The 23,974-nt window shown below is 34.7% G+C and overlaps 1 protein-coding gene across 2 annotated transcripts in view; it reads right to left on the bottom strand.

The window, feature by feature from the left end:
• ACSS3 (acyl-CoA synthetase short chain family member 3) overlaps positions 1–23,974 on the bottom strand; it is a 157,173-nt gene that overhangs the window by 43,518 nt on the left and 89,681 nt on the right. For both annotated transcript variants that reach the window (XM_012442092.3, XM_012442093.3), the window contains exons 8-9: positions 23,094–23,245; positions 6,866–6,969 (exon numbers count right to left, since the gene is read on the bottom strand). In XM_012442092.3, coding sequence (XP_012297515.1) covers positions 6,866–6,969; positions 23,094–23,245 — 256 coding nt within the window. The remainder of the gene's footprint in view (positions 1–6,865; positions 6,970–23,093; positions 23,246–23,974) is intronic.

Consider the following 23,974-nt stretch of genomic DNA (forward strand, 5'->3'; position numbering starts at 1 on the left):
AAGTAGCCTAGGGTATCTCCCGGACAACCTCATTCATAGGGCTGTGTTTTGCCAGTTCAGTACAATCCAGCTCTTTGAGTTCTATAGTTTGCATTTCACACTAGTTCAATGGATTATCTTTGAAACACAGGCATGTACTTTAAAGAAACTCTACTAACATAGCGCAAATTTGATAGACTCAGAAATTACTGGGTAAAATACAGAAGCAGAGAATAATAAGTAGTTTAAAAGCAAAATCCAGAAGGAAGCATTTGATATAGCACATGGAAATATTCTGCTCCCCAATCTGTAGCCAGAGGAATATTTGCTAACGGCTATTGGCACCCAAACCATAGGAAACAGATTTTTAAATAATTCAAGATGGAGTCCTCAAGTCACCCATAATATACTTTCTTCATTGTCACATCAAACATATAGAGCCTTTTACAACTTATGCCTAGGAATGCATTTTGCAGTAAATGTACAAGATTTTGCACAGTACACAAGCTAAGTAACTTAGGAAGAAAGTCACACATCTAACACACAGTTGTAAAATGTTTTAAAAATAAAAGAAATAACAAGAGGCCTAATGTTTTCAATGCTGATTCCAGGGATATAAAATTCCCTATTATAGCCTAAATGTTCAGAACTACAGTCTGACAGATTAAAATCTCTCTGCAATTCACTAGATCAGCATGGACACATGAAAGAAAAATGTCTGAGAATTCAAGAGTAACAATGGAAGAGGACAATCGGGGGAAAAAAATTGACTTAGACTTTAATATCTTACCTATCAAATCCTCAATTTCTAGTTAAGTGTTTTACAATGAGTTTACTTAGGAGGAATGAGACAGGGCTGTAGTCGTGCCTATAACATTTCCCACAGAGATCTCTGTTATTGAACTCTTAGTAATTATTCTATTTTGTGGTTTTGATGTTTGAAATAAAATGTATTGCTGTCTTAAAAAATTTCTGGGCTAATGAATTTTCTCCACACATTCCTACTAATAAGGATTAAATTTGATCAGCCTAGTCAACTTCTGTAGTTAAAAGTCTTGTCTCAGTTGTCTGCTGTCAGGAATATTAACTTACCAAGCTGTGCAAAAATAAGAAATCATGCCAAGTAGCCCTTAAAACTTTTTAATAATATGGTATTAGGGTATGTGTACCCTTAGAATCAATAGTTTAGATTTAGGAGCTGACATGACTGAAGTTTGCTGTAGCCACTGGGCCCAGTTTAACAAAATCTAAAATTATCAGATTCTTTCTCAATGGAAGAAGAGTTAGGCTGTAGATAGACTATAGTTACTTCGGAACTATAGTTGCAATTTAAACCAAAGCAGTTCAATAAAGTATGGAGTGAAATACTCAGATTATACCAAGATACAAGAACTCAACAAAGATGGCTCAAGGCAGATAAAGTAAGATCAATAGTTTCAAACATCACCAATGTCTCAATTTATTAGATGACTACTGTTTTTTCATTGAAATTCTTTAGAGCTTAAAATTCCTTAGAGTTCAATTTCACTGAAATTCTTCCTTAGAGTTTAAAAAATTCTGTAAATTATCTAAGAATTACGAAAATTATCTAAGAATCTTCCATTAATATGATGAAAACAAACAATAAAATCACCTAGTGCTGCTCAAGTTGGTGTTCATTACCTCATTTAGACTATGTCATCAGTACCCGGACACTTGAAACCCTTTCAATATAAGCTCTAGATCTTCTGGTGGTAAGTATACACACTGTGTCCAGTGAATTCTATTGAAATAAACCCTTCACTAAGTTGTCCTTTATAAAAGCCACTGTGGCACTTGAAATTCTATCTTTGTAGCTGTCATGAAGTACCTGAGTGATAGCAGGACAAAGAATAAAGTGTTTTTACCTAGGATTAAATAACATTAAACATTGGGGCTCGAGGATGTTTTGTTACAATCATTTCTAAACCAGTACCATATCTTGTAGCAAAATAAAGGAAGGGAGGGAGGGAAGAAGGATGGAAGAGAGAGGTAAGGAGGAAAGAAAGGAAGAAGAGAGTGAGGGGGAAGGGAGGGAGGGAAGGGAGCGAAAGGAGGAAGGGAGGGAGGGAAGGAGGGAGGAATGAAGGAAAAGGAAGGAAAGGAAAAAACAGATCTAATGTATTTAGGATTTAATAGTAAGTCTCTGAACTTTAGCAAATCTTTTTCTGTACTAGTTCATTTACTCATAAAAACAAGAAGTCATCTTAAATCACAAGAAAAAAAATCCTGCAAAGGCCACCATGCACTGCACTGACAGTTCTTTTCTTCCAAAATTGTGCTTCCTGTCTGACCTCTGTAACAATATAGTGTTTTATTGTTATAGGGGATTGTACAGCTGAGGACAGTGAAGTTTTGGCTGTTCTTTTTTTTTTTGCACATGAATTACCACGTTTTAATGAAACAATTATCTTCTTTATTTTCCAGTTTTAAATTATGATTGTAACACCTCTGTTTCTCTATCTCTGGGTAAAAAAGAAAATGAAAAAATTTAGTCAATAACCCAGATGTTTTCAGTCTTCTTATGGATGAGTTACTGTGAAGATAAAACATCTGGGTGAATGACAATTTGGCTTTTGTACAGATTTAGAAACAAATAGAGACAACTCTCCTCTCTAAACTTGACAAGACCAATTTCCTTCATAAGAACATTAAATATTTACATTATTATATTCTAAAGCAAGAGCTTCATGCTTCAGTGGTACTGAACAGCAACAATTTAATAAAATATTCATATTGGGGTGGAGGGTGCTAATTTGTTCTTGTATTTTCCACAGCCTAGCTCTCCATTTAGAATATTAGGTTTTATTTAAATCAGATATCAAAGAATGACTATATTAATGAAATAAAAAAGGATGCTAGTCTCTAGAATCTGTTGGTACTAATTAATACAAATTGCACGAGAGTAACAATAATAATGTGTGGTGGTTAATTTTAAGTGTCAACTTGACTGTATTAAGAAATACTTAGCAACCTAGAAAAGTATTATTTTTTATTGTGTTTGGGAAGATGTTTCCAGAAGAGACTAACATGTGAGAGCACAAGATGAGAAGCACAAGTTTGAGAGCACAAGATGAGAAGATCTTTCCTCATTGCGGGAGGGCACTATCCAGTCAGCCAGGACCAGAAAGAACAAGAACAGAGGAAAGAAGTATCCATCTGCTGAAGATGGAATACTCTTTTTCTATCTGTAGACAACAACTCCAGGCTCCCCGCTTCTTTGGAGTCCAGGACTTATACAAGTGGCCCCCTGAGTTCTCAAGCTTTCGGTCTTGAACTAAGAGTGACACCATTCATTAACTTCCCTGATTCTGAGGCTTCTGGACTCGGACTGAGCTACACTACCAGAATTCCAGGGTCTCCAGCTTTCACATGGCCTGTTACAGGACTTCTTAGCCTCCGTAATCAAGTCAGCCAATCTATCTAACAAGTCTGCTCTTTTAAATCTGTATCTCTATCTATGAATTCTGTCTCTCTGGAGAACCCTGATTAATAAAACATGGTCATATAAATGAATTGACTGCAGAGTCCCTTCTTACGACTTAAGTCAAAGGAACTAATTAATTTTTATCCACACATTATAGTTACTTAACATATCCCTTACTCATTTCAAATTACATATCTCAGTTTCTAAGCAGCTCATTTGTACACATATATCAAGGTAATCAGAGAGCAAACTTTCATGAGTTATCCATATACATATGAAATCGTACATATATGAATTTATATGAAAGGTTCATAGAAGTGTACAAGTATGTAAAAAATATCAGCTTCTAAGTCAATAACAAGAAAAGGGGACTCTGTAGAAAATCTGAAATTTGAAATAAAGGAAATAATTCTTTGGTTAAAGTTAACCTTCTCTTAAACATTAACATGTGTTTACTAGCACACGTCTTGGAGAAATGCACTACCACCTATTTGAAATACAAAACTAGGAAACTCGTGAATGCGCTAGAAATATCAGATGTTTTGTTAAGAGTTCATAATAACTCATAACATACTTGCCCTTTCCCTTGGAATCAAACACCAATTTGATAGCACTTTAAGGAAGAATGGTTGAAAATGTTGAACTTCGTGTGTGTGTGTTTGAGCTTGAGTCTTACTCTGCTGCCCAGGCTGGAGTGCAGTGGTGCAATTTCAGCTCACTGCAACCTCCACCTCCAGGGTTCAAGCGATTCTCCTGACTCAGCCTCCTGAGTAGCTAGGATTACAGGCACGCACCACCACGCCTGGCTAATTTTTGTATTTTTAGCAGAGATGGTGTTTCACCATGTTGGTCAGATGGGTCTTGAACTCCTGACTTCGTGATCCACCCTCTTCGGCCTCCCAAAATGCTGGAATTAAAGGCATTAGCCACCATGCCCAGCCCTTCAGTATCATTTTGTAACTACTTATCATGACATACAACGTTAAACATGATAAATTGATTTTTATGCAAATGAGTAGAGATCCTGACTACGTTCCTGTTAGTAGTTGACCTCTGATTCACCTATATTGAAATTATTTTACAAAGCACAAAATGATCTAGCGATCTACCTAGTAGCTATCTATCTACCCATCCAAATGTATTTGTGTAGTTTAGCAGGACAGAATACCAAATGCTGTAAAATCAAATGGGATGAGGACAATGAAAATTGAAAAAAATCAGTCATATCATCAGTAAAATCCACATATTTTCTATGGCAATTAACAGTCACTCCAACCTGATTACAGTGTCAGCACACTGACATAATATGGCTATTAATTCCCTTGGAATAATACATTGAAGAAAAATTGCAAATTCTCATGAAACTCAGTATCACCAGGGACCTCATATGCTTGTCGCAGGCTTCGGTGAGCTTTTCTGCAAGCCTGACTACACTAACTACATACATCCACACATGCTATTATGTACAAAGGTGTCCATAAGAAAAAGTAAAAGAATTTTCTAATTGTATTTCTGAATGTGCTGGCTTTCTTCACTGAGTTTCGGCACAGTCACCTTGAAGAAGGAAACACAGAACGCCTCTGCAAGCGTTTGTGTCAGGTCACATTTATGTGGGAAGTAATTCCTCCATTTTGACCAGATAAAGGAAATTATCTTAAAGGTGATAAAACATTTTCCAGTTCATGACCAAGAAAATAACTATTAAAACTTTCCTGGCTAATGGGAATACTTAAATACTGTAAATATTCTTCTTGCAGAAGCAATAATTCTCCACCTGTTTTTATGTATTTCTACACATAGCATTGTTCTCAACAGTCTTATATTTGGTATTTTCTAAATAGTTACAAAACTGAGTCTAAGTAAGTAGTACCCAATTTTCCCCTTAGTAAATAAAACTGGAGGGAATAGAAACCTTCTGATTTTCATCCTAGGGAAAATGTAAGGAAAGTGTCTTCTGCTCTGATCATTTTATACTTCATATTTCAAAGGAGAAAACTTTTTTTTGAGACTGAATTTTGCTCTGTTGCCCAGGCTTCAGTGCAATGACAGGACCTCAGCTCACTGAAACCTCCGCCTCTCGGGTTCAAGTGATTCTCCTGCCTCAGCTTCCCGAGTAGCTGGGATTACAGGCATGCACTAACATGCCCAGCTAGTTTTTTGTATTTTAAGTAGAGATGGGTTTCACCACGTTGGCCAGACTGGTCTCAAACTCCTGACCTCTAGTGATCTGCCTGCCTTGGCCTCCCAAAGTGCAGGAATTATAGGCGTTAGTCACCATGCGCAGCCAGAAAACATATTGTTAAAGAACAATATTCAAGGACATAATATAAAAAGTATAATTTCTCAGAATCAAAAATTTCAGAAATATCAAACACTGAATTTGAGGTTTAGTCATTAAGTTAATCTTTTATATGAAAATCATTTTTATAATCAGAACTGATTTTTTGTGAAGTAATGATTCATTTTTAACCCAAATTGGATATTCTGCCCCAGAAGCACAGAAGGTGAGAATACTGACAACATGTATATAAAAATGCTGATCTAATTCATTGAACTAACTGGGACTGAACCAAAATATGTATCTATGAAGGTTGTAGGACTGCCAAGGCTCATAGTTGCTTTCAGTGAGTCAAACTGTTTAAAATCTCTATACTTGGTGAGGAGCTAAATGGCTTCTAGACAATGTACCCACTGTCATGTATACAGCCATCCCTCCAAAGAAGAAGAAGCGTTCTTGTTGTGGTAGTTGTCTGCTTATTCCAAAGTTTATAGTTAATCCATTTAATATGAAAATTTGTTTCCCAAGAACACTTAGTGAGAGGACTACAGAGAATAACCAAAATAAATTAAATGAATAAATTACATATGCAATGATGATTGTTTTGAAGAAAAATAAATTTCTCTGCCTTGAATGCTAGGTAGAATATATTAGATTTTACAGAATATAGAAGGTGGCCAAAGAGTCCTATGCGAGGAATAAGGCTTCATAGAGGGACTCTGGGAGCAGTGTACAGGGTGTATAAAAAAGCAGAGAAAACAGAGATGAGTGATTAGGATACTTTAAATCAGGACAGACGATAAGCAGCTGCCACAGTTCAAAGGCAATGGGAATACTGAAGGTGGGATGAACCCAAAATGTACTTTAAAGGAAAATATGAGGCTTAGTAACTTACCAGATATAGGAAACAAAAAAAGAGAAGATAAAGAGGTCTTTAGTGCTTTACACCTAGGGACCAAGACAATGATGGCATCAACGTCACTTGTGAAGACATTATTAATAACAGAACAATAAAAAAATTGCTTATTTTTCCTGAAACCTGAACCACTTGAATCCTGAGTTTGTGCCTGATCTTCTGGTCATAGTTCAAAAGTTTCCTCCAATCCCTGCAGTGTTTTGGGACATTTATTTAATACTTACGTACATGCTAGGAAAATGCTCACCAGTTTGCCACCAATGGTCTAAGACGGGTACTCTGAAGACACTTTTGGACCATTCCAGGGTCTCTATATCACATCGTTCTCCAGCCACAAATAATGTTTTGAACCTGAATATGAGACAGTGAATTCAAATTATTCCTGGCAAATAAATTTAATAATTTCATTTATATTTTTAAAACACTTGAATATAACCACAGTCATTATATCATGATGGAATACAGCCATATAATCAATATATCAGACAGTATAATGATGAGAGGCATTTCTTGTTTGGGCCCAGATGTAACCAAATACACATCACAGAATTAGAATGAGATACTTCAAAAGTAGAATTCACAGCCACCGCTTTTCAGTTTTTAAAAGAGCAATTGAGCTGATCTCTGTAATAGATCTGTCATGTTCATGAAATAGCAAGGATAAAATCTCTTTCACCTTGACATTATCCCTGCTAATTTTGGCTCCAAATTTGATTGCTGTATTCTAAGTAAGGATATACACAAAATATACATACATAAGTATCAGCTAAGGCAGTAAATATTTATATGAATTTGTTCCTTCTTGTGAATTCCTCTGATAAAGATTACTCTGATTTCAAGTATATATTTTTCCTATTCCAAGGACATTTATAGGATAGATAGCTGATAAAGAAGTAAATGCCATTGTGGCCTTGGAAGTCAAAAAGGTTCTTCAATCAAAAGGAATCCAAGGTTACTAATAGATGCAGGAGAATAAGCATCTTTTGCAGAAAGTACCATACCACAGAATGGAAAAAATGAAATAGAAAAATAGAATTGTGCTGACCCCATTAGTGGTTCATTGAGAGCATAGATCTTTTTTTCCATTTTGAAATGCTTTCATGGCTTGTTTATTAAAAAAAAACAAGTGTGTGTGTGTGTGTATGTGTGTGTCTGTGTGTGTGTGTGTGTGTGTGTGTGTGTGTGAAGAGTTAATTCATTTATCAAAGTAAGAGAGTTGACAAAAACCTGCCTACTCATCCTGAACAACGTATTATACCATATCCTTAATTTTCATATCATTTCATAAAGATTCATGAAGATTCAAATATTTCCACTCCAATGTTCCAATAACATTCTGTTTCTGTCTTTGCTATAAACATGTATCTCATTCTAGAATTCTTTCGTTTTTGTATATTTCCTACATTGAACTATAAGCGCCTTAGGAACATACATCTTTATAACCCCAAGACCAATCAAAGTACATAAAATTTTTAGGTATTTAAACATCTCTAGATGCTTAGAATGATAAAGCACAGAGGTGGGGAGTTGGCAAAATTAACCCCATTTTGTAGTTTGATTTATTCTTCTAAATAAAAGAGGAGGCATGTTGGTTTCTAAGAGTGTCGAAATAGAGAGGGAACAAAATTCTGGAGTAAGTATTCTAGGATATTTTCGGAGCACAACATAAATGTGAAAAGACTTGAGAACAGCCAGTTGGTTTTTATGGACTCAATCAGTGGCCTGGGAGCCTAAGCAGGAATAGCACAGATTGGGGTGTGATACAAGGGATGGGAAATCAATGCTGGAAAGGCCGTCTGGACACTCCCAAGTAGGCAGGAATTATGGGAAGGTAAGGCAAGAATAATCAGAATAGAATAAAACTACAATAGTGGGGTAAAAGACTAGAAGTCACATAAGAATGCAAGGCAGGAATAACCAGAATAAAAGAAATATACAATAGTGAGGTAAAAGACTAGAAGTCACATAAGAAAAAGTTTGATGAAAATGAAGGCAAGGTGAGAAAAAATAGGTGTCATTGTAGAGAGAAGGCAATCTCAAACTTAGAGATCTTGAAAACGTGTCTGTTCTGAAGGATGATAGATTTTATGGTAGCTAAGAGGGTCTAACAGTGAAAGACACAGAGGGAAACAAGAGTATTTTGATAGAAGGATTCTTTTCAAAACAGTATTAAAAATCACTCAAGGACCATAGCAGTGGAGAGTAAAGATAATGTCTGTGACTTGTTGATTAAAGTGGCTGAATGGAGGTCTGAAGAGTGGGGAGAGGGTATCTCAAAGAGATAGCATGAACGTCAACAGAAGATGGGCCACCAAATGAACAAACTTTTTAAGTTCTCACATCACCAATTTTACTTTAACATCTTCCCTAACTTTTACAGATAATCTTGGCCCTGAAGGTGCATTTGACCTCAATAGTGAGAAAAAAGTGACAGTTTCATTATCCTACAAAGAATCAGGGTTGTAAACAGCTATTGAAAACATAAAATAATTAATTTGAATATAAATGAATCATTGATAAATAATATCTATATGTGAAGTGAAACCACCTAGAATTATTCATAGTAATTTTCATCTATAGAAGAGGCTATCTATACCCTTAGATCTATGAGGGTATCAAAAGAGGTTTTAGTTAAATTGTGGTTAAACATCCAATGTGCTATTCCACATTCATTTTCTGAGAGGAAAAAAAAATCATCATCTGTGAATATAAAAATATTTGGAGAATAAAATTATCTTATTACATTTTATTTTTTGCAATAATGTAGTTAGAGCCATGATGATGAACTAAATTGGTGACATAGTTTGGATATTTGTTCCCTCCACATCTCATGTTGAAATGTGATCCCCAATGTTGAAGGTGGGGCCTAGTGGGGAGGCTTGGTGCCTTCCCCATGGTAAAAAGTGAGTTCTCACTTACTCTACTTGTTCACATGAGAGCTGGTTTAAAGAGCCAGGCACCTCCGCTCCTCCTTCTTGCTTCCTCTCTCGCTATGATAGATGCCAGCTCTCCCTGAGCCTTCCACCACGATTCTAAGCTTTCGGAGGGCTCACGAGAACCAGATCTGGCACCGTGCTTCTTGTACAGTCTGCAGACACCTGAGACAAAATAAACCTCTTTTCTTTATAAATTATCCAGCCTCAGGTATTCCTTTACAGCAAAGCAAAATGGGCTAATGCAATTGGTATGGTCCAATGGACATATAATGTGAGCCACAAATCCAAGAAATATATGTAGTTTAAAATTTTCTAGGAGCCACATTCAGAGAAATAAGAATAAAGTCAAATTGGCTCTAATAATATATTGTATTAAAATACATATATCCAAAATGTTATTATTTCAATATGCAATGAATATAAAAATTACTGGTGAGATATCTTCCAGTCTTTTTTTAATACCAAATCTCAAATTGGACTTGCCACATTTCAAGAGTTAAATAGCCACATGAGGCCAGAGGCTACCTATGGGACAGTGTAGAGGTAGACTATGACTTTCTGAAGAAGCAACAGAACTCTTACACTGGTCTGGATGAAGAAAAAATTTAATACTATACACTGAATTCTTGCTCAAATCATGAAGCTGATAATTTATTCTGACATGGATCTGTGTGCATGTGCATGTGTGAGTATGCAAGTGTCACTGAATGCAGCTAAGATGATATATTACTTAATGCTTTCATAAGTAAACTGTCATCTCAACCAATTTGCAAAATTTAGAATATGATTGGTTTAATAATTTGGCATCTTTATAGGACTTCACATAATGGTACAATCCACTGTCAAAAATAATGTTTGAGCAGCTGCCCACTGGTATTTTTCTCAACTGCATATCAAAATTATCTAGGAGCAGCTCTTTAGCACAATAAATGCCAAAGGTAAAATGTACATGTCCTGATATAGACACAGCAGTATCACTTTGAATTTCAGAGTAGAAAATAATGTATTACTAGTCTTTGTTAAAAATTTATTTGAATAATTATTGTGAGTACCCTCTAAAAGTATGCAAGGCTGCTAGGGTAATCTTTAATTCTTTGAGAACAAGGAAGGAGGATAGAAAGTAAGGATGAAAATGGGAGAACAAGGAAGATAATGAATAAAAGGCAGACTAGAAAAAAAGCAGATACTTTTTGATGAATTACATATACATTTGCAATTTGAGATAAAATTTAAGTAATCAAATATATACATTTGTAATTTGAGATTAAAATTTGATGGTCGAAAAATGACCTCATCTGAGAAGACTGTTAGAGCAGAAGGAAATAATTATTTAAACATTAAATTATTAAAAGTAGGTTAAAGTATAACAAAGATTAGTGTAAAGTTTTAATGTTTAAAATGAGGTTGATATACCTATAACTTTAAATGCTATGTAAAAACAAGCCCAAATGAAAAATATAAATGCCCTAATGTTGATAATCCTAGGGCTGAAAAATAGGGTCACGTTTTTAATCATATCTTATTCAAACACTTTTCTGATATTTTAGAAAACTTCTGTGATGGAAGACATTATACATTTAGATAACACATTAAAATGTATAAAAGGATAGGTTTGGTTGATTTCAACAGTGTAGGCAAAGAGCAACCAAAATGAATAATTTTACGGATATTAAAGATCACATTTCTAATGCCTGTTAGGCCATAAGTTAGTTTAGAGAACTCTAGATGATTCAAATGCTCATGTCTTTGGCTTATATATGAAACTAGAGATTGAGAATTTCAAAAATATTCACTATTAAAAACATGATGTACGAGAGAGGACACAAACAGATGGAAAAACATTCCATGCTCATGGTTAGGAAGAATCAATACTGTGAAAATGGCCCTACTACCTAAAGTAATTTATAGATTCAGTGTTATCCCCATCAAGCTACCAATGACCTTCTTCACAGAACTGTAAAAAAACACCTTAAACTTCATATGGAACCAAAAGAGAGCCCACATAGCCAAGACAATCCTAAGCAAAAAGAACAAAGCTGGAGGCATCACGCTACCTGGCTTCAAACTATACTATAAGGCTACAGTAATCAAAACAGCATGGTACTGGTACCAAAACAGAGATATAGACCAATGGAACAGAACAGAGGCCTTGGAGGCAACATCGCACATCTACAGCCATCTGATCTTTGACAAACCTGGCAAAAAAAAGCAATGGGATAGGAATCCCTGTTTAATAAATGGTGTTGGGAAAACCGGCTAGCTATGTGCAGAAAGCAGAAACTGGACCATTCCTGATACCTTACAATAAAATTAACTCCAAATGGAATAAAGATTTAAACATAAGACCTAACACCAGAAAAACCCTAGAAGAAAACCTAAGCAAAACCATTCAGGATATAGGCATAGGCAAGGACTTCATGACTAAAACACCAAAAGCAATGGCAACAAAAGCCAAAATAGACAAATGGGATCTAATTAAACTCCAGAGCTTCTGTACAGCAAAAGAAGCAATATTAGAATGAACCAGCAATCAACAGAATGGGAAAAAATTTTTGCAATCTACCCATCTGACAAAGGGCTAATATCCAGAATCTACAAAGAACTAAAACAGATTTACAAGAAAAAAAACAAACAAACCCATTCAAAAGTGGGCAAAGGATATGAACAGACATTTTACAAAAGAAGACATACAGGAGGCCAACAAACATATGAAAAAATGCTCATCATCACTGGTCATTAGAGAAATGCAAATCAAAACCACATTGAGATACCATCTCTCACCAGTTAGAATGGCGATCATTAAAAAAATCTGGAGACAATAGATGCTGGAGAGAATGTGGAGAAACAGGAACACTTTTAACTGTTTGTGGGAGTGTAAATTAGTTTAACCATTGTGGAAGACAGTGTGGCGACTTCTCGAGGATCTAGAAATAGAAATTCCATTTGACCTAGCAATCCCATTACTGGGTATATATCCAAAGAATTATAAATCATTCTATTACAAAGACACATGCACACATATGTTCATTCTGGCACTGTTTACAATAGCAAAGACCTGGAACCAACCCGAATGTCCATTGATGATAGACTGGACAAGGAAAATGCGGCACATATACACCATGGAATACTATGCAGTCATAAATAATGATGAGTTCGTGTCCCTTGTAGGGACATGGATGAATCTGGAAACCATCATTCTCAGAAAACTGACACAAGAACAGAAAATCAAACACCACATGTTCTCACTCATAGGCAGGTGTTGAACAATGAGAACACATGGACACAGGGAGGGGAGCATCCCACACTGGGGTCTGTTGGGGGGTGGCTAGGGGATGGACAGTAGGGGGTGGGGAGGTTTGGGAGAGATAATATGGTGAGAAATGCCAGATATAGGTGATGGGGGGTATGGAGGCAGCAAACCACCTTGCCATGTATGTACCTATGCAACAATCCTGCATGATCTGCACATGTACCCCAGAACCTAAAGCACAATTAAAAAATAACATGATGTACAACATTGTCAATTAAAAAATTAAAATACAGAATTTGTAGCAAAGCAAGGGACAGCTGATATCTTGATATTACCAGCATTTTTGAAAGTTGTAATTTTTTTTTTTTTTGCTATCCCTCATCCTCTGCCACATAAACTACAATTAATCTGAGTAATTGATTATAATACTACACCGTGCATTAGCACTGAGCTCTTATTTGATGGCAATTTCACCATTATATATTTTTAACTTAGTATTTATTATGTTTTTGCAGTATATTCCTATTGCTTTTGTTCCTAAACTTGTTTACTGATTTTTAAAAATATCATATGATAGCAATCATCATGCTGACACTAATAAATTGAAAGGTACGATATTCCATAACAGATGATAAAAGTGGCTTCTTCTCCAAAAGTTAGAAAATCCCTTCCATTTCCATTAAAATAACTTTAGTATTTATTTAATGCAAAGGAAAAATTGTGAGATCATTAATGATTTAGAAAAATGTCAAAGTAATATAGATGACTTCTTTCCCCAAAATATGCTAGAAACTAACCATTTATTTTTGTATTAAAATTCCTCAAACTGTCAAAAAGATATTATTTTATCAATTACAGACTGCTAATTGTATAGTATTAATGAATATAGAATATAAATCTAAATAAAATTTAGGAACAAGATACAATTAATGAAATAAAATCTCCCAAGTATTTAATCAAATATTATTTAACTCCCAATTCCTTTAAGTAAACAAAACTATATTAAGTGATTTGCTATTTTTGCAACCATGATAATTGAAGCAAAAAACTTAGTATAAATTTATATTTTATAGTTTTCTTAGGTATGAGGCATCTTATTATTATTTCAAGAAAGTATAGTGGTTTGAAATAAAAAAAAGAATAGTATAACCTTTTCAACAGTTAAATTCCTCATTAACAACCTTGACATTATTTTATTAATAATACAAAGGAATAAGTGCCTACATTGGAAAATTCAAAAATATATTTTGTGTAAATATGTCAAATTAGACATTTTTGTAAAGTAATCTGGGGTAAATTTACCTAAGTAAATTATATATGTTCTAGATCTGACTGTACAATACAGTAGTTACTAGACACATGTGGCCATTTAAAATTTAAATTAGTTAAAATTAAAAAAACACAGTATCAATTTCTCAGTAATAGTAATCCATTTCAAGAGTTTAATAGTCACATGTACCTACCATATTGGAGAGATCAGTTTATTGGAGAGTGCTGTCCCAGATTACTATTGACTACTAAATATGTAGATAATTTCTGACGATGGTAACACATGGAGAGGTTTATCTGCTTTAAAACCGGTAATACTAAAAACTAAATAATAATATCCAAAATAGAAAAAAAAGGAGAGGAGAAAAAAATAATGGGCATGAGACCTATGCACCTCTCCTTAATTTTATGTAAAATTGAGCACAACTCAAGACTCAAATGAAGCTGAAAATTAAGTAAAAGGGAAATGGAAAGATAATAGTGTTGTGAAATTAATTTTAGTCTAAAATAGAAATGAATAAAAAGCTAAATAAAAATCTGATGAATTAGGGAATAAAGTGAGGACCAAAGAAGATGTAAGTTAGTATTTCCTTCAAGGTCCATAAACTACCAAACAAGCAAAAATTACTATTCACTTGTGCCAGCTGATGTTAAATAAAAATAGATTATTTCAGTGACGCCTCATCGACTTCTGGTTCACATGACAGATCATTATTTTTTGCCATCAATATTCCTGTGGTTCTCTCCATTTTCCCTACATTCACTTTTCTTCTTTTTGCTCCCCGTTGGACTTCGCTTTTAAAATATAAAGATGCTAGTGTTAATATTACACACGTAGTTGACTCCTCTGTCAAAGGCTGACTAGCATTTTGCCCAACAATTTATCTCTCTCTCTCTCTCTCTCTCTCATCTCAAGTATAACCAGACAAGCTGGAAAAAATATAAAAATGAAATACCTTTTGAATACATCAGAAAACTAAAGGCAGTAGCACTTGAGACATCAAAACTCCAAAGAGAAAAATGTACAGGGACATAAGCCTGATTATCTCACTACTTTTCCTCTTGCTAATTGGCAACAGTAATTGAAGAGCTGAGAAACTGAGCAAAAACTATGTGGCTGATGGACAGGCGTGGAAATTAAATAGTAAATTCAGTCATAGTAATTTCTTTGGAAAGGAAAATTGAAGTTCAAAATTCACAATGGAAAAAGGTGACGTAAAACACGCATGCATTCAGTTAGCACACGTGAAGAGGTATACCTAATAATGCAGGTTAACTGGAAAGAAACCAACCCTTTCAATTATTGGAGGAGTCTAGCTTCAAATCAGCTTCATTCTTAATTGAATAGAATGATCCTCTCTTAAGATAACTGCCAGTCAGAATATTTGAATTTTCAGGTTTGTTCAACAATACTTTTCAGTATCTTTTATCAAGCATATTACAGAAAAGATACTCTGAATATCCCTAAATTCAAAAAATACTAAATAAAAAAGTATAAGGTTTTCTAACCAATGAACATAATTTACTTCCCTTTAGAGATATCCTGTCCTCAAATTTGCTCAGCAATAATGTCATCCTTCTAATTGGCTTTCCTGCTTTCTACATTGTTAGGGGACCTAAAATCATTCCAGATTTGGACACATTCATATTTGTGTAGCTTCAGGCTTACCTGTGTAAACTTGAGTCATACATACACAAATAAGATAGTAACCATTTCTCTATTATCAGCTGCAATTTGCTTTCTCAATGTAATAAAAACTTCCTTCTAAACTGAAATTTGTATTCTAAGCACCAGAGGTATAAAAATAAACTCAAACAACCCTTGTGGCTTTAAAATATAGGAAACAGAGATAATACTTTTCTAACTTGTATCAATTATAAATGTCTGTTAGGGCAATTTTGTCAAAAGTTCAATTTAAGTCCAGTATCACCTTATTAATTTTGATTGAAAATTTGTTGAAAGTGGGATTTTGAAGTACCATATTGTATTTCTATTTCTCCTTTCATGTTCATTAATATTTGCTTTATATATTTAGCTGCTCCAATATTGGGTGTATACATATTTAGAATGGTTGAGTTATCTTAATGAATGACCCCATTATCATTAAAGAATAACCTTCTGTGTCTATTGTGACAACTTTTGATTTGAAGTCTATTTTATCAGATGTAAGAATAGCCACTCCTGCTCTCTTACGGATACCATTTACATGGACTTTCCCCTTCCATCTTTTTAATTTCAGCCTGTGTCTGTCCTTAAGTCTTGTCACTTCAGTGGATCTTGTTTAATTCATTCAGCAACTACGTGATTTTGGTTGGAGAATGAACTCCTTTTACAGTCAAAGTTATTACTGATAAGAACTTACTATGGCAATTTTATTTCTCTTCAAGTTATTTTGTAGTTATTTGTTCATTTTTTCCTCTCTTGTCTACTTCTGTTATTTGATAATTTCTGTAGTGCTAAGCTTTGATTCCTTTCACTTTATCATTTGTGTATCTGCTGTAGAGTTTTCTTTCGTAGTTGCCATGAGGTTTACATAAAATATCTTGTAACCAGTAAAGGCTCCGGCTGCTTGCCGCTTGTAGAAAGAAGCCAAAATCACAAGAACGAAGTATGATAGATAAAAAGAGAAGATATTTAATTATCTGGGCTAGCAAGAGGAACAGTGGGTCGAATTCTTCAAAAATAATTTCCACTCTTTCCCTTGCTAGCATGGATAATAAAGTCTCCTCTCTTTTTATCATACCTCATTCTTGTTATTTTGTCTTCTTTCTACAAGAAGTGAGCAGCTGGACTCTTTGCTAGTTACGATTTTTGGTGGCCTGTATGGGGAGAGAATTCTGCAGGTGTCTGTTCTGTGTCAGCATTCATGTCCTGGGGCTTCTACGAAAATGTATGATCAGATAACTGAGCATGATGTGCATTTAACAAGCATTTAGGTAGATAAATGTGCATAAGGCATAGGAGGATAAAGTGGGAAAGGGAGAGGGAATGGAGGTTCACAGCATATTCTAGAAAATGTGTGTGTGGCTTCTCTCAACACTATATCCTGAGACTGGGGAGAAAAGAGGAAAGAAAGAAAGGAAAAAACGGTTTTAAAGGCAGTTTGAAGCTAAGCTGTTTGGTTACAACAATACACACTTTTAAGCTGATAAAAACTTAACTTCTGTTGCATACAAAATCCCTAGATTTTTATGCTCCTCCTGATACACAATTTGTGTTTTATGTCAAATTTGCATCTTTTTATATCATGTGCTTCTAACCAACATATTGGCTATTTATTTATTCTGGCTTTTAACCTTCATACTAGGGGCATGTATGATTTTTAAACCATCACTACCTCTAGAAGAAAGTTTTACACTTTCATATGTATTCATGTTAGGGATAGTCATCCTTTTGTTTCTCTTTGAAGGACTTCCTTAAATATTTCTTATAAGGTAGTTCTAATAATATTGAGTTCTTTAGGCTTTTATTTGTGAAACACTTTATTTATCCTTCATCCCTGAAGGACAGCATGTCTTGGCTAGCAGTTTTGTTTTTGTTTTTCTTATTCCTTTCAGCACCAAGCCATTCGCCCCTGGCCTGCAAGGCTTCTACTGAGAAATCTGCTAATGGTCTATGGAAACTCCCTTATATGTAATTTGATGCTTTTCTTTGTTGCTTTTAAAATTGTCTGTATTTGACTTTTGAAAATTTGATTATAATGTGCCTCTTTGGATTAATCTATTTTGGGATCTGTGAGCTTTATGGATCCAAATATCCATATCTCTCCCAAGACTTAGTAAGTTGTAAATTTTTTAAAATTATTTCATTAAATAAGCCTTCAGTTTCTTTCTCTGTCTCTTCTCTTCTTAAATTACATAATGCAAATACTTCTTCACTTAATGGTGTCCCATAAATCTCATAGCTGTCTTCACTTTCTCCATTCTTTTTTCATTTCTTCCTGTGAATAATTTCAAAAGACTGATTTTCAAGTTCAGATTCTTTCTTCTGCTTTATCTAGTCTACTTATTAAAGCTCTCAACTGAATTTTTTTTGCTTAATTGATTGAATTGTCTCCAAGATTTCTTATTTTTTATAGTATCTATTTCTTTGTTAAATTTCTCATTCATGAGCTCAATAATTATTCTGATTTCATTGAATTGTCTACTTGTATTCTCTTTTGTCTCTCTTGGCTTTCTTAAGATCATTATTTTAAATTCCTTTTCAATAAACACATAAACTTCTGTAAATTTGGGGGTCAGATACTGGGAAACTCTCATGTTTCTTCAGTGGCATTGTGTTCCATTGTGTTTTCATGTTTCTGGTATTCCCTCATTAATGCTTGTGCATTTTCTGGTACACTCTCCTCTTCCAAATGTCAGAGAGTGACTTTCATAGGGGAAAACTTTCACCTGATGATGGGCCTGTGGGAAACAGTTGGGCAGAGTGCAGTGGTTCTGGTACTATGTGAATGCAGTGTTGTAGTCTCCATACAGCTTCTCCAGCTGAGATTAGTGTTCGTGATGACTGCAGATGCCTTAGTGGCCTGGCTGCAGGAGTTTGTGGTAGTGACATTGACACAGGGCTTTAGAGATCCTACTGTCCTTGTCTTTCTAACACTAGGAAGTCTTAGCTGAAGAGACCTTTGTTGATACCGGGTCTAACATGGTTCACAGGCAGTCAGTGACACTGGGATTCAGGGCATAATATCTATTTTAATTCCCTTGGGTCACAGAAACATAAAATTAAAATACTCTGGCATTTCACTTAAACAATGTATGCCACCTTAATTCAAGCACACTTTTTGACTTGAATAAACTATAAATCTTAGTTTAGGATAGTAAACTAATTCAAAGAGGTTCAATGAGATTGACATTGGCATTTGCCTTGAAGATGCAACTTGCTATAATTATCTTTGACTATGCATAACATTAAACAAAAACGTAGGTCCATGGCCAGGCACAGTGGCTCATACCTGTAATCCCAGCACTTTGGGAGGTGAGGCAGGCAGATCACCTGAGGTCAAGAGTTTGAGATCAGCCTGGCCAACATGGTGAAACCCTGTCTCTACTAATATTACAAAAGTTAGCCAAGCATGGTGGCAGGTACCTGTAATCCCAACTACTTGGGAGGCTGAGGCAGGAGAATCACTTGAACCTGGGAGGCAGAGGTTGCAGTGAGCCAAGATCGTGCCACTGCACTCCAGTCTGGAAGACAGAGTAAGACTCTGTCTCAAAAAAAAAAAAAAAAAGTAGGTCCATAAACCAGCAGAAAAATATCTAAACTATTCAAAGCACATTATTACAAACAAAAATAAAATATTTTTCTTCATTTTGTTTTTTTTCAACTTGTATCTTAGGTTCAGGGGGCACGTGCAGATTTGTTAAATGGGTGTGTGTTTCAGGGTTTGGTTTACAGATTATCGAGTCACCCAGGTAATGAGCATAGTACCTGATAAGTACTTTTTGGTCCTGACCCTCCACACTCTACCTTCAAGTAGACCCTGATGTCTTTTGCTCCCTTCTTTGTGTTCCTACATCCTCAATGTTTAGCTCACACTTAGAAGGATAAACATGGATTATTTGGTTTTCTGTTCCTGCGTTAATTTGCTTAATATAATGGTCTCCACCTCCATCCATGTTGCTGTGAAGGCCATGAAATTCTTTTTATGGCTGTGTAGTATTCTGTAGTGTATAAGTGCCAAATTTTCTTTATCTAGTCCACCACTGATGGGCATTTAGGCCGATCCTATGTCTTTGCCAAATTTCCTGAGGCTTCCTCAGAAGCTGAGCAGATACTAGCATCATGCTTCCTAAGTAGACTGCAAAACCACAAACCAGTTAAACCTCTTTTCTTTATAAATTATCCAGTCTCAGGTATTTCTTTATACAATAGGAAAATTGACTAATATAATGTCCTTTGCCCATTCCTTAATGGTTTTTGTTTGTTGAATTGTTTAAACTCCTTATAGATTCTAGATGTATAGTTGGCAAATATTATCTCCCATACTCTAGGTTGTGTGTTTACTCTATTGATAGTTGCTTTTGCTGTCCTGAAGCTTTTTAGTTTAATTGCACTTGTCAGTTTTTGTTTTTGTGGCAATTGTTTTCAGAGTTTTCATCATGAAATCTTTGCCAGGCCCTATGTCCAGAATAGTATTTCCTATGTATTCTTCTAGGTTTTTTATAGTTTTAGGTTTTATATTTAAGTATTTAATTTATGATGAGTCGATTTTTGTATATAGTGAAAGGAAGGGGTCCAGTTTTAATCTTCTGCATATGGCTAGACACTTATCCTAGCACCATTTATTGAATGGAGTCCTTTTCCAATTGCTCGTTATTGTTAACTTTGTCAAAGATTAGATGTTTGTACATCTGCAACTTTATTTCTGGGTTCTCTAAGCTGTTCCACTGGTCTATGTGTCTGTTTCTGTTCCAGTACTATGCCATTTTAGTTAATGTAGCCTTGTAGTATAGTTTGAAGTTGGGTAGTATAATGCCTCTGATTTTATCCTTTTTATTTCAAATTACTTTGGCTATTTGAACTCTTTTTTGTTTCATATGAATTTTAGAATACTTTTTTTCTACTTCTGTGAAAAATGTCACTGTAACTTGATAGAAATAACATTGAACCTGTAAATTGCTTTAGGCAGTATTGCTATTTTTACAATATTGATTCTTCCTAACCATGAGCATGGAATGTTTTTTCATTAATTTGTGTGCTCACTGATTTCTTTCAGTAGTGTTCTGTAATTCCAATTGTAGAGTTCTTTTACCTCCCTGGTTAGGTGTATTCCTAGGTATTTTATTCTTTGAATCACTAATGTGAATAAAATTGCATTTTTTATTTGGCTCTCAGCCTGGACATAATTGGTGTATAGAAATGTTACCTATTTTTGTACATTGATTTCGTATCTTGAAACTTTGCTGAAATTATTTATCAGATCTAGGAGCCTTTGGGCAGAGACTATGGGGTTTTCTGGGTATAGAATCATATTATCTACCAAGAGAGAGAGTTTTACTTCCTCTTTTCCTCCTGGATGCTGTTTTTCTTTCTTTCTCCTGACTGATTAATCTGGCAAGGACTTCCAGAACAATGTTGAATAGGAGTAGTGAGAGTAGATATCCTTCTCTTGTTGTGGTTTACAAGGGGAATCCATCCAGCTTTTGCCTGTTCTGTATAATATTGGCTGTAGATTGGTTATAATGAGTCTTACTATTTTGAGGTATGTTCCTTTGATGACTAGTTTGTTGAGGGTTTTAAAATGAAGGGATATTGAATTTTATTGAAATCATTTTTGCATCATTGAGATAATCATGTAGCTTTTGTTTTTAGTTATGTTTATGTGATGAATCACATTCACTGATTTGCATATGTATGTTGAACCAACCTTGCATTCCAGGAGTAAAGCCTACTTGATCATGGTGGATTAGCTTTTTTATGTGCTACTGGATTCGGTTTGCTAATATTTTGTTGAGAATTGTTGCATCTATATTCATTAGGAATATTGACCTCAAGTTTCCTTTTTTTCACTGCATCTCTGCCAGAGTTTGGTATCAGAATGATGCTTGCCTTATAGATTGAGTTAGGGAGGAATCCGTCCCCTTCAACTTTCTGAAATAGTTTCAGTGGGAATGGTACCAGCTTTTCTTTATATTGGTAGAATTCACCTGTGAATTCATCTGGTCCAGGACTTTTTCTGGTTGGTAGGTTTTTATTACTAATTCAGTTTTGAGACTCCTTATTGGTCTGTTATGTGTTTCAATTTCTTCTTGGTTAAATCTTAAGAGATTGCATATTTTCAGAAATTTATCCATTTCTTCTAGGTTTGCTACCTTGTGTGCATAGAAGTATTTGTAATTGTCTCAGGATTTTTTACATTTCTGTGGAGTCAGTGCTAATGTCCCCTTTGTCATTTCTGATTCTGTTTATTTGATCTTCTCTCTTTTTTAAATAGTCTAGCTAGTGGTCTATCAATCTTTATCCTTTAAAAACTCAACATTTGGTTTTACTGATCTTTCATATGATTTTTTTTTAGCATCTCAATTTTTTTCAGTTTAGATCCAATTTGGGTGATTTCTTTTCTTCTATTAGCTTTGAGGTTGGTTTGCTCTGGTTTTTCTAGTTCCTCTAGGTGTGATGTTAGGTTGTTAATTTGAGATCTTTCTAACTTTTTGTGGGAATTTATTGCTATAAAGTTTCCTCTTAACACTACTTTAGCTATGACCCAGGATTCTGGTATGTTGTACATTTGTTTTCATTCAGTTCAAAGGATTTCTTGATTTCTACCTTAATTTCATTGTTTACCCGAAAGTCACCCAGAAGCAGATTGTTTCATTTCCATGTAATTGTATGGTTTTGAGAGAGCTTGTTGATATACTCTCTATTTTGATTTCACTGTGGCCTGTCACTGGTATGTTTTTTTAATTAGTTGAGAATTGCTTTATGGCTGAGCACATGGTTGGTTTTTAGAGTATTTCCCATATGCAGATGAGAAGAATGAATATTCTGAGTTTTCTGCTTCGATGATTTGTTTAATACTGTCAGTGTGGTGCTAAAGTCTCCCACTATTATTGTGTGCTTACCTAAGTCTTTTTGTTCTTCACTTTTTAACATTTAATTTGGACTATAATTTTCTCATTTTATCTGTGTACATGAATTCAAATATTGTCCCTTCATTTAGCCCATTCTTCTGTTTTCAAAAGACAGATGCTAGTATATCTATATCCATCTATCTGTGCATTTTAAGTCACAATTGGCATTTCATCTTTTAAGGAAAATATAAGGAGTGATTTTAAAAAAGAAATATTTTGGTAATATTTGAACTGAAATTAACATGATATAATATTTTAAAATCTCTAAGCGGAGTTAAAATTCCAACTATTTCAAAATTATATTTAGACAAGTTATTCTTAGTAACACTCAGAATCTTTTGGCTCTTCCCATGAGAGTATTGCAGTACCAGAAAAAAATATAACATTCACTTATTCATTTTGATTGCAGTTTCTAATGTCATTTACCCTGTGCATCCCAACTTCACCTTGTCAGAGAATACTGCTTCCCCAAGGCTGCCCCAGGGTCCTGTTGACGGATTGCTCTAATTGCGGTTGGTGCTGTAAACAAGGCAGCTACTCCATGCTCTGCAAGCACACGGAAATAAGCGCCAGCATCTGGTGTTCCCACAGGCTTCCCCTACAATGAGATTCATTTAAAATGTCACTGGGTAAAACGTCTCATATTTCACTGACAGTTCAATAGTTATACGTTTAATACAGCAATATTAATAAAATGGGGTTTTCAAAAAATCTTAGTTTTAAACTATTTCCATGTTCTGCCATAAATAAAGCAAACCAAATACCCAGGCATAAGAGAAGCTGTTTGCGCCGTTATAATATCCTAAAAGCTTTCAAATTACAATTTTTTCTTTATCAAGTTTTGAAAATTAAAGAATTGAAAATATCTATCACATTCAAATTAAGAACATACAACATTCTTGTATTTGCCAAAAAAAAAAAACTAAATGGAGTTTTTATGAATTTTTAACTTTACTCTATTTTTCATGATCACTATTAAAAGTGACAACAGTATTTCTCAAAACATTTGAGAAAACAGAAAATTCTGAAAAAGCAGTGATTCCTGAGCAATGACCTTTTCAGTTAAATGTCTCACTCCAAGAAAAGTAACTCCTATGAAATAAAAATAATCCAATAAGATATGCCACAGTCCATGTTTTCCAGACTCAAAATAGCATTATATATGTTCAGGGGAAAATCATGCATAAAAATCCAACAATTCTGGCAAGCTATACAATTCAGAAAACAAAAGAAAGGTTTATTTGATGTTTCTAAAAAGTGGAAAACAGGCAAGATTCTGAACTAAATCAGTAACTCTCCAAACATTCTAACTCATAAAATGTATTTT

Source organism: Aotus nancymaae, unplaced genomic scaffold, assembly GCF_030222135.1.
Source record: "Aotus nancymaae isolate 86718 unplaced genomic scaffold, 86718_ANA_hifiasm-v0.15.2.pri h1tg000016l, whole genome shotgun sequence".
In the NCBI taxonomy this organism is placed as follows: domain Eukaryota; kingdom Metazoa; phylum Chordata; class Mammalia; order Primates; family Aotidae; genus Aotus; species Aotus nancymaae.